The sequence below is a fragment of the Staurois parvus genome, unplaced genomic scaffold, assembly GCF_062004578.1.
Source record: "Staurois parvus isolate SC_StPar_1 unplaced genomic scaffold, SC_StPar_1.0 ptg000129l, whole genome shotgun sequence".
In the NCBI taxonomy this organism is placed as follows: domain Eukaryota; kingdom Metazoa; phylum Chordata; class Amphibia; order Anura; family Ranidae; genus Staurois; species Staurois parvus.
Window position 1 is genome coordinate 3,471,015 of NW_028317925.1, and position 12,203 is coordinate 3,483,217.

The 12,203-nt window shown below is 41.3% G+C and overlaps 1 protein-coding gene across 1 annotated transcript in view; it reads right to left on the minus strand.

Moving 5' to 3' along the window:
• Positions 1 to 12,203, minus strand: part of DGCR8 (DGCR8 microprocessor complex subunit) — a 76,059-nt gene that overhangs the window by 15,422 nt on the left and 48,434 nt on the right. Inside the window, exons 8-13 of the mRNA XM_089672460.1 lie at positions 9,288 to 9,386; positions 9,117 to 9,199; positions 6,674 to 6,774; positions 3,999 to 4,105; positions 3,785 to 3,912; positions 3,458 to 3,571 (exon numbers count right to left, since the gene is read on the minus strand). Of these exons, the coding sequence (XP_089528586.1) occupies positions 3,458 to 3,571; positions 3,785 to 3,912; positions 3,999 to 4,105; positions 6,674 to 6,774; positions 9,117 to 9,199; positions 9,288 to 9,386 (632 nt within the window). The remainder of the gene's footprint in view (positions 1 to 3,457; positions 3,572 to 3,784; positions 3,913 to 3,998; positions 4,106 to 6,673; positions 6,775 to 9,116; positions 9,200 to 9,287; positions 9,387 to 12,203) is intronic.

The following is a 12,203-nucleotide window of genomic DNA, read 5'->3' on the forward strand; positions in this document are numbered from 1 at the left end:
GATATAAATAAACAGAGACAAATGTATTGAGGAGTACCTTTTCTGTTCAGCTGAATCTGGCCAAAGATCTATCTGGAGAGGGACATGAGTGATGCCTGACACATAAGTACTTTTTTTTCTTTTTTTTTTTAATCTTTATTTATCTTCAAGAAACCTTACAAAGTAGAAAAGCTCAAGCTCAAAATAAAGTGTTGGCAAGAAATAAAATACACCAAAGGCCATGAAGGCATACTGCACTTATGCGAGCCTGTAAGGTAAGGTAGTGGAGTAAAAAAATACAAAACAAAAAAATGTAATGGAGGGAGGCTACTGTGGCCATAAGTATTTTTAAAATGCCTTACATTGGCTCATACATTCCTGGCTCTGAACTGGTCACAGTAAAAGGCAATTTAAAGGCCAGAGAAAAAAAAGTTACTATTGGTATCATAACCACTCGTAAAGACACAACTGAAAACTGCATTGTAAGCACATTATTACAGCCTTACAGTGTAGCCTTTGCTAAACCAGCATTGCACACAAGACAATGGACTGGCCCCCAAGGTCACCTGACTTGTTTGACTCACAAGTGGCAGATCTGTCTGAGAAAACAACAGAATTAACCAAGTGATACAAGCCTGGAATAAAATTGCCTAAGAAACAACCAATCAGGATCAATTTCTGTCATATCAGATTAAAATTGTCTGGGTGAAGGGCCCATTACTCTTGATAAAGGCAGTGGTGTTTGAGGCAGTCTGCTTTTCAGCTGTCCACTCCTGGGATGTGGATCGCAGAGGTCGCTGCACAGTGAATCTGTGTATATTATCTGGCTTGCTTCCTTCAAAGGCTGCATAACTTCCGGTGCTCCCTTAATGGTTGATGTGGGCAGCACAGTGGCTAAATGGTTAGCACTTCCGCCTGGCAGTACTCGGGTCATTGGTTCGAATCCCAGCCACGGCACCACCTGCCTGCAGTTTGCATGTTCTCCCTGTGCCTGCGTGGGTTTCCTCCGGGTACTCCGGTTTCCTCCCACCTCCAAAGACAGGCTGGTAGGTGAATTGGATCCTGTCTAAATTGGCCCTAGTATGTGTATGTATGAATGAATGAATGTAAGTTAGGGACCTTAGATTGTACGCCCCTTGAGGGTTAGGGACTGATGTGAATGTACAATATAAATGTAAAAGCGCTGCGTAAATTTATGGCGCTATATAAGTACCTGAAATAAATAAATAAATGTAGGCCACAACTGTGGGCACTGTCTGACTGAACCCTGACTGGGTGTCCTCAGGGAAGAGCAAGGGTGTTCAAGTTCGAGCAGTTTGTATTGCATGTTTCCAGGATATTGATTGGGAGCTTGGCTTCCACAAGTGACCATGCTCCCTGAACTGTGAAGGTCACTCCTTCCCAGTCTGAAAGACTGGCATCTGTTGAGAACCACTTCCCACCCATAGGATGTCATATGACATCCTCAGGTTTCAGTGGATATCTGCATGATGCTTGCAGCTACAAGCATCATCCAGATGTATATATATATATTTTTTTTTTAGCCGCCGATCCCCTTTTGTGTAAAAGCCGTCTCAGCGGCTCATTAGCCACTCGCCCATCGGTGCTTCTCGTTGCTCTCCCATGCGATCAGGGAGCCAAATTAGTGATCCAGCGACGGTTTACCATAGAGTCTCTATGATCCTGGGAGGCCAGAAGCCACATCATGACGTCACGTCCGGCTCTGGCAGGTGAAATGCTGCCTTTTTTTCCCCCACTGATAAGCAGAGATTGATGTTTTTTTCATTGATCTAATGCTTTCCAGCATAGAGGAGAATTTTGGGGTCTTATAAACTGCAGATCTCTCCATAAAGAGGGCCTGTCATGCCTTATTTCTATTACAAGGGATGTTTACATTCCTTGTAAAGGGAATAAAAAAAGTAAAAAAAAGTAAAAGTGCTTAGAAGCAAACGCATACGTAGATCATGTCTGCATATGTATATGGTGTTCGAATTACACATATGAGGTATCACCGCAATCGTTATAGCAAAAGCAATTTTAGCATTGGACCTCCTAACTCTAAACTGGTAACCTGTAAAAAATGTTAAAGTGTCGCCAATGGAGATTTTTAAGTACCATAGTTTGGCACCATTCTACGCGTGTGCGCAATTTTAAAGCATGACATGTTCGACATCTATTTACTCGGCGTAACACCATCTTTTATATTTTACCAAAAATTTGGGTTATATATTGTGTTTTTTTGCATTAAAATTCTTTAAAGTTTATGGTTTCCAAAAAAAATAAAAAAATCACTGTCCAAATACCGTGTGACATAAAAAATTGCAATGACCACCATTTTATTCTCTAGGGTCTCTGCTAAAAATAAAAATTCTCTCTCTCTCTAAATATATCTATCTATCTGGGGGTTCTGAGTAATTTTCTAGCAAAAAATGATGTTTACATGTAGGAGAGACATGGCAGAATTGGCCTGGCATGGAAGTGGTTTAAATTTTCCAGTGATAAGGAAGGGCTGAAAATCCACCAAAGTAGGTCATGCCTAGCTTAGATGGACAGGAGCATCGGTAGGTCGAGAGAAGGAGCAGTTTTGTTTCAGGTTAACAAGATGTTGTATTGGAGAAGTCTTGAATGAAATTGGAGGAATGGTATAGCCTCAGAGGAGGCTACCATGATGCCTAGAATCTCATTGTTGGATGTCTGTGATCTCAAAGAATGGGCTTCCAGAGAAAAATTTAATTCCTGGAAAGAAAACCTTTACTTGGGATGTGTCCAGAACTAGACCCAATTATTCCAGGCAAGAAAGTTGGGGAACAGATTTTTGGAAATTGATCACTTAACTGAAGGCCTGGAGCATCTGAATTGTTCTGAGGACATTTTGCAGTCAGCTGTAAAGAAGAGGAGCACTTCAAGAGAAGGCTGTATAGATAACCTCTAACCTGAATGGCATGAGTTCTTGCCCCAAGAAGGAGCAGAGAATAGGCCTAAAGCAGCAAATTGGAAATGGCTCACCGCAAAGCGCAGAAAGTGTTAAGGTGTAGCTATGCATCTTGGAAGTCCAGGGATGCCAAGTATTCCCCGTCTCAGGGCAGGGAAGCCATTACAGACCTTGCAGATTCCATGCGAAATTTGGGAGTTTGCAGGCATATGTTTGTCAAGAATAGGACAAACAGCCATGTTTAATATTGGTAACAGGAACTGTCTCCCATATCAAACAGACAAGAAGGAGGTTTTACCCCTAAATTCTGGTTTGGTCTTACAACTGTCAAACAGGAAGTGAAACAAAATCTTCCAAATAGGATAATCATGACAATAAAAGTTGACAGAGGCTATAACCCTTACATACTTTATCAAAACAGTTCTAGCTGGAGTTGAGCTTCATGGCTCAGATGACCTTTATAAAACCTCACAAAGTCTCATTACTGGTAAGCAGCAGAGACGATTCTCAGGGATAGCAAGTTCAGGATATATGACCTCCACTTACCCGCTCTTCTGCCAGCTTTCTCATCTCTTCTTGCAGCTTATTCAGAATATGAAGATTTGGCCTATTCTTTTTAGCATACTGGTGGAGTTCTATTACACTTTTATCTGCGGTTTCCTGATGAAAAAAAAAGGCCAAAATTAATCAAGTACTTTACAACATACATACACTACCAACTAGGCCAAGGTTGGTTTAAAAAAAAAAAAAAAGGCAACACAGCTTCATTGCAAGATGGAAGTACAGTACAAAAATTGCCAAGTGTTCTCTGTAAGATGTTGAATTGTATCATACTTATTTTATTACTGCTACATGGACATTTCTATAACTAACCTGTTTCACCATCTTGGTGCTCTCTCTCCCATACATACGTAACAGGGATCCCCAGTTTTTCACATGAGGATGGAGGAGCTGCAGGATTTTCTGTGACGCTAACTGTTTTCCAACCCTCTTATTTTTGCCTAAAAGACGAGTCAAAAGCATCCTTATTAAGAAATGGACTAAAGTTATTATAAATTGCTGCTGAAAAAAAGAACTCTGCACTCACACCAGCCTTTCACGGTATGTTTTCCACAAGTCATAACATATTCACTCTTCTGGTTCTTGCCAGGAATCACTTCAAACTTTATGGATGTATCACCCATTCCATGGTTTCTGTAATAAGAAAAAGTATAAAAACACAGCCAAACATAGCCATTCAGTTGGAAAGGAGGGGGGGGCGAATGGCAGGAAACCGTCATTGCCACCTGGTTTTTGGGAGCCTCCCTGAACTTTCCCATTCTACTTTGTTAGTGAATGCCCCAGGGAACAATCATATTTGTTGTGCCAACACTTTACTGGCTGCAGGTATGTTCAACAGTTTGTCAGGTACATCAAAGAGGATCAGGATGACAGCACCAGTGTTTACATGTCAAGATGTTATCCATATTGTGCAAACAGGCTCAGTTTAAGTATTATTGCCTCAACAGTTGTGCATTTATTTTTACCACTAACTCAACTTCGATCTGCCCATACCTACCCAAACATGAATCAGAAGATGCCGATACTGAGAGCCAATCAGGTGGTGTAGCATGCAAATGTGCCAACAAGGAACATGCTGATAGGGGAGATGACCTAAATCACTCTAACAGTCTGTAACACGGCTTTCATGCTTCACTTTTACACACGCGCTATTCCTTAATTTAATATTCCTTAGATTTTCAGTACTGAGATCTAACTGAAACCTGGCAGTAAGAAGCATTAGTCTGGGAAGAACATGCAAGAGGAAGCCTTTATCCCTGCAGCATAGGTTTTTATTGATAAAAGTGGGGTTTTAGGTATTACATTTTAGGCTATGGTTCACTATTAGAATTTATGTTACCTTTTAGGTTTAAGGAAGGGTTCAGCATTGGTGTCAAATCATAGGGGTGAGGACAAAGTAGGACACACTTGTTTTAATTCGTATATTAAATGTAAAAAAGTGCAGACTAGTCAATAGAGTGAGCTCTGTTCTATTAAAATCCTTCAGTCTCTCTGTACTTAACAGTTATTCATGACATTGGATCAGCCACATAGGAAAAGCACTTTTTTACTGGATGTGCAGACTTGTATTGTTAATGTAAAGCACAGCCATATTGTAGCAACGCAAAGCAGGAAGCAAAACACATGCAAGAAATCAGCAAATATAGATGCCACATATACATAATTACAAACTATAAATGAAGCCAAACTTTTTACATTACTGTTGACAGAGGGTTTTGTGTGAATGCACTTGTCTGTCTGTCTCAATAACAACTGCTACCCTGTTTTGTCTTGCTTTCACAGGAACAGGAAGTGAGGTGTGTGGCGATTGGACTCGGACAACCATTTTGCTATCTTGTATCATACTCTGCAAATATTCTCTCTCCCTCCAGCCCCCCTCCCCTTGCAAGGAATGTGGTCTGTTTGTGTGCGGAGTTCAGGAGTGCACAGGGAACAGCTGGATACGCTTCATGGTTGTAAACCCAATTAGCTGGTCCCATGATGTCTGTCAGACTCTTGTCTTGGCCTGGTCTTAAAACTTTAAATCAGTCAGTCACTGGACATGAAAAGCATTCCAGAGTGGCAGTAAAACGTACATCCCACTTGAAACCACTTTTTCATACAAATTCATAAATCCCGACAGGAACAAGGTACAATAAAACAAAGCATATATTCAGATAGGTCAGTTTAATACGAGTCACCTGACCCCTTACACCCCTATGTGGCACCTACATGAGAGTAGAAAACAATATCTCTTTATCTGGAACGGTAAGATATGTCATATTTGATGTCTGGACGTTCAGGATATCATTCTGCATATTAATCTACCAGTGGCTAGGCTGCTACATGTACCTAGTGAACGTTATTGGCCATGGTATAAACTTATGAGGGATTTGGTATTAGCCTGGGTCTCAGCTAAACCCCCTCCCCAAATAAGGCAATTGGCCCTTGGATTCAGTAGACACCCCCTGATGGGACACTAGAAAAACAGGCTGTCATGCCTGTGGGAGAAAAGGCAACCCTTTCGTTCAAACAATTGGACTCTGCTGAAACCAAAGACTTCTGCAAGTATCCTACCTTCTTTCTTTTATCTCTCTGTTGTGATATTGCGCGCGCGCTCTCTCTCTCTCTCTCTCTCTCACACATCTTTTTTTGTAAATATTTTTATTGCACCATTTTGACCTTTTTAGTAATAAATCCTATTTTCTGAAAAGTGTTGAACTGTTTCTAAAGCTCCTTAATGCAAACTAAGAATCCCTGTCTCTGAAGAGTGCTACTGTGTGTTTTAAAACCTCTGGATACATCTGTCTGCGGTGACAGTGTGTATACAGACGCTTATTCAAACATCATAGTGTTACTGCTAAGATTCGCGAGTTTCCTCCTTCTCTGTAAATGGGTGGTGGTGGCAGTGTGAAGGCAGTGTGAAGAGTTAATTGCGTAATTAACCTGACCCAGTAACAATCGCTCTCAGGCTGCTGGCACATAGATTGTGGTCCAGTGAGCTGGAAAATCTCTGTGCAGGGTGCAGCTGAGAGTGGCATTGTTACGCAAGTGGCAGCGCGGTTTTAGATTAGCTAGTCCTTCGGTCACAAGTTGGTGAGAAGGGCTGGGGTCTGACGCCGCGCCCGTCACAAGGTGAAATTTCCCTAATGGTGTCAAGGATACTATTCAAAAATCTGTATTAAAAAAACCACACACACAACTGAACTGTAAGAAATTTACCTTTTAAGGCACTCAAGTAGAATCTGATGTGGTGACAAAAGTCCAGCTTTATTGGTCAACTCATAGACTCTTGAATCTTCAATACTGATATGGTTGAAATACTACAAAATAAAAAACAAGAAAAGCCAACAAGGGCTTCTTACAATGTATGAGACCACTGCATAATGTATATGTTATTAGGGTTATTTGGTTTGCTTGAAAATTACATTTGAGCATCTCAGGACACAGATTTAATATTTATTACTATTTGGGCTAGGCTGCTACCTTCAGGTGAAAAACTACTGGCAAAAAAAACAAAAACAAAAAAACAAAAAAAAGGAAGAGAGGAATCCCTGTCCAGGTATAAGCTCTTCCTGATCACGATAAGTGCATGTTTTGTCGCAAGCAATGGGTAAGGGATCTCGGTAACCTGTGATGTATTCCAACTTCTAAGAGAAGGATTTTACAGGTAAATTAAGGCCACAATATGGAAGACCTCAATGTTTTAGTCCTGAAAGGAAAATTCAAATCCATCCAGGAAAGAAAAAAACATTTGAACTAAGAATGATAATTCTATTTGACACAAAAGATAACGGCCTTAACTTGGACATGTGATTCCTCAACCATTATCCGACAGTTTTATGACTATTAGCTGAAGCTTGACCCCCTCTGTGTGAGTGTAGTATCCCCCCCCCTCCCCCTCTCGCTTTTGATGTATCTTATCTGTAGCCTTTTTTTTTCCCTCAATCCCTTCTAACATTCTGCTTAAACTCTGTGATTTGTAATAGTACTGTTTGGACTATGAAGAAGGGGACATACCCCGAAAGCTTGTCCTCAAAATTGTATGTTAGTGCAAATAAAAAAAGTATCACGGACAGTACTCAATTGTTTCTGTCGCAAATGCACTAATACGGCTACAATCACCTCAAGCACAGGTAAATTAACAATTCCAATTATTTAATTTGTACATAACAGGACACAGAGAACTTGATATTAAGGACTACTTGGAATGTCACAAAGCAATGAACATGAGGGATGGGGAACACCGCAACAAGGCAAAATGTGCAAAAAACAGAAGATGGGGAAAGCCACTACAAAACTGTCTGCAAGACCTTCTCCCCAAAACTGGTGTGACATTTACCTAGTTTTAAATGTGTCTTTTATTAAGTATTTCAGTCATGCTAAAACTAAGGACTACTTGTGAAAGCTTAGCATCAGAACCTGTACTGTCTGCTGGACATTCGGTATCAGTTATTGAATCAATTGCTCCCTGAAAATCACACACAAGGGGGAAGAGCCTGGCTCTCAACAACTCCAAAAAAAGAGCCAACTCTAAACACTCTAGGGGCTGGGGACAGACTGAAAGGCAATGTCACAAACTGGTAATAGTCATCCTCCACTGTAAAATGCAGAAACCAAACTACGGCGCCAAACTATGTTGCCTAAAAATCTCCATAGGCGATGGTTTAAAAGCCTTTACAGGTTAACATTTATAGTTACACAGATGGTCTCAAGCCAAAATTATCTTGCTCTGTTGTTCGTGACGATACCTCAGAATACCTGTTTATATATGTGCGCGGGAATTATTTTTTCTTTTTCTATCAACTCTGTTGCTTTCACAAGGGATGAAAAACATGACAGGTCCTCCTTATGGAGAGATCTGAGGTCTATTAGACCCCAAATTTCTCCTCTAGTCTCCAGCTGCAGCTGATCAGACACAGATCGGAAAACAAAGAGCCTAAACCAGAACTGACGAAATCCTCATCACTTCCAGTGTCAAAGAGAGGGAGGAACAAAGTCAGTTCCTTTCTGTGTAGTGCTGCCATCACCGTCGGTTGAACTGGTCCCGAGCTCCGCGATCGACTAGGAAAGCCCGTAAAAGGCGGTGCAGGGAGTGGGAGTACCCACAGAAGTGGTCAAATGGCTGTTCAGCCACTCAGATTACCGGCTGCAAATTTTGATCCCAGAATCATGCCTTCAGGTTGTAAGCATTATCCCAGCATAACCACTTCAACCCGAGAATATCGTGACATCCTACATGCAGAAAGTGGTTAAGTTAATCACACCCTAAATGCAGATCACAATTGCAGTGTGTTTGCCCACACTGGACTGCATAGTACAGAAGTACCCGGTGAAATGCAGCTGCAGCGAGTTTCCAACAGTAGTGTTTGCACTACTTTTGGTGCGGCGCGATTTCATCCCATTCACAAGGACAGGGCCGAAATCACACCGCACAGAACTGCATGTGAATCACCCAAGAATGTGGAGCGATTGCTGGTGTTAACAGGCCCTCAAGTAGGAACATCTAAACACTAGAAAAAGTGATCTGGGAAGCAAAATGTTTCTATATATACACACACACACGCACTTTTCAAATAACTTCTACAGTGCTTAAACAAAAAAAGCCAGCCACAGTAGTACAAGTGTGAATGTAGTGAAAGTTTATTTTATAGAAGTATCTCACCTCCAGCTCATCGCTGTCTTTAGGCTTTTCATCAGAGGTCTGCTTTATAAAATCAGGAATAAGGATTTCCAATGTAGCCCGAGCTGAAACAAGATTAAACCAAACTGTTTTCTGAGTTCTGTACTGAAGCATATATTATGGACAATTTAGGAAACATTCAGTGGACCTTACCAGCTTTATTTTTTGCCAGTTTTTTGCTGCTTGCTGTTCCACTACCATAGGTCACACCATCTATAATTACAGATGCTCCAAAAGGCTCACTTGGGTTTTCTGTAGAATATTTTTTAAAACAAAAATTAGCACAGAACAACAACATACAAAACCTTTACTAAAGTAAATAAAATGGGTGCCAATATTGCCAACCTCCATCTGAAAATACTTCCTGGCTATTATGCGGTTCCTCTAGCATTAGTACTGTGGGTTACTGAACCAAAAGGAGCATACAAATCAGGAGAGCTACAGTTACTTTTGATAAATTAAACAATCTTCATAGCAGTCTCAGAAAATCTGCCTGAGTGAAGGAACTTCTCAATGCTCGGCAAACAAACTGAACCATTGTGCTTTGTTCCAAATGCACGCTATGGCATGTTAAAAAACAGTCTTTAAAGAGTTCAATTTTAATTCTTGTTCTAGGCAATGCAAACATTTTGCAGAGAAAACATAAGCAATAAACTAAAGTTAGGGATCCAGGCAAGATAGAAATGAGTTTCCCTGCCAGTCATGCAGCTGAGGGAGTAGGTGCCTATGCACCAGAGGTGTGAGGTCTGTGGGCAAGACCCCCCAATGGGTGGGGTGAAATGCTTCAGGGGGCATGGCTGGAACGGCCACATATACTACATTATACTAAAGAACCAGGTTGGCCACGCGGCATCTCAAACTAAATTAGGGCTCACTTGAATGAAGGCTCAGTGAAGCGCTTAAAAAAAAAAAAAAAATCAAGGGATATACGCAATTTACAAGTGTGATGTTTATTTCAATAGAGGTCAAGCAAATAACATTTAATTGCTGCTGCACTTCTGTCTAAGTTTCTCAACTTCTCATTGCTCGGCAAACAATTGTAGCTAAACTACATTAGTTAACCACTTGCCCTCCAGAGGATATACCCCCCTACCTGACCAGGCCATTTTTTGCGTTATGGCGCTGCGTTACTTTAACTGACAATTGCACGGTCATGCAATACTGCACCCAAATTAAATTTATTTGATCACCTGTGCGGTTTTTATTTATTGCGCTATAAAAAAAAAAAAAAGACAAAGACAATTTAGAGAAAAAAAAGAAAGCAATATTTTTGACTTTTTGAAATTAAACATGCCCAGTAAAATTAAAAAAAAAAAAAAAAAAAAAAGGCTCCACTTTCGATGATTGCTCCCGCCATCTGCCTGTCCGGTGGTTTGACAGTTCTTAAATAGGTAAGGGCCGGGGCCACCCGTGAATATCATGCATGTTCTTTTTTTTTTCGGGTCGGCGGGGGGCATCATAAGTGACGTTGGATCTACTGCGGTGGACACGGTTTTAGTCTTCTCTTTTAACCACTTGCCTACCGCGCACTTATACCCCCTTCTTTACCAGGCAAATTTTCAGCTTTCAGCGCTGTCGCAATTTGATTGACAATTGCGCGGTCATGGAAGATTCTACCCATATGAAATTTTTTTTTTTTTTTCTCACAAATAGAGCTTTCTTTTGGTGGTATTTAATCGCCGCTGGGCGCTTTACTTTTTGCTTTATAAACAAAAAAAGTGCAAAAAATTTGAAAGAAAAAAAAAAAAGTTTCTTTGATTCTATTATAAAATTTTTCAAACAGGTAATTTTTCTCCTTCACTGATGTGCGTTGATGAGACAGCACTGATAGGTGGCACTGACTGGCATCACTGCTGGGTATTGACTGGCGCAACTGCTGGGCACTGACTGGCAGCACTGCTGGGCTGCACTGATGGGCACAGGCGGGTGGCACTGCTGGGTGGCACTAGTGGGCACTGATCATCAGGGCACTGATCATCAGTGCCCTGATGATCGGTGCCGATCCCTGCTCCGACAACTGTCGGTTCTCTGACAGCGTGAGGAAAGTGCAGCCGAGAACCGGCAATTGCATTTCCCGGTGATCAGCGTGTCATTGGACACGGCTGATCACGTGGTAAAAGGCCGCTGTGATTGGTCTTTTACTACATTACGTGATCAGCTGTGTCCGTAGGACACAGCGAGCACGGAGATCGCCGGGGGCGAGCAGGAGAGCGCGTTCTGGGAGGATGTCATATGACGCCCTCCCAGAACTGGCCGGCCGCAGTGTAGCCATCATTCGGCTATCTGTGGTTGGCTCTCCCTGCCCCAAAGCACCCTCCCCCACCATGCTGAGGGCATATGGCCTGGTATGATTCAGGGGGTTGGGGGGCTCGCTCACTCGTCCCCCCGTTCCTGACCTGCTGGGCTGCATGCTCGGATTTAGAGTCTGGTATGGATTTTGGGGGCGACCCCCACGCCATTTATTTTTAAAATTTTGGCGTGAGAGTTGCCTTCCAAATCCATACCAGACCCAAAAGGCTTGGAATGGTTAGGACGGGGGACCCCACGACGTTTATTTGTTTATTTTTTTTAATTGCCAGCAATTCTTTTACATTCAGCTGTCAGTGGGGAACCCCGCTGACAGTTGAATCATTAACACATGGTTGTCACTACTAAAATACCGCATGACTTGATAACATAACTCATGTGATATTTTAGTAGCGTTTAATTTTTTTTCTGACCTCAGGAATGGATTAGTTGGTTTTCAAAGCATTCCTATAGGAAATTGCGCTTCGGTTTACTAAATTTTTCGCTATACGAAAAGTCCTGCAGAACGATTTAAATGCGTAAACTGAGGTATATATATATATATATATATATATATATATATATACACATACATATATATATATATATATATACACATACATATACATACATATACATACATATACATATATATATATATATATATATATATATACACACACACACACATATATATATATATATATATATAAATGCACACACACTCATACATACACACAACACCACACACGATTTTGCGCACCCGTGCCGCCCTGAAGCAGT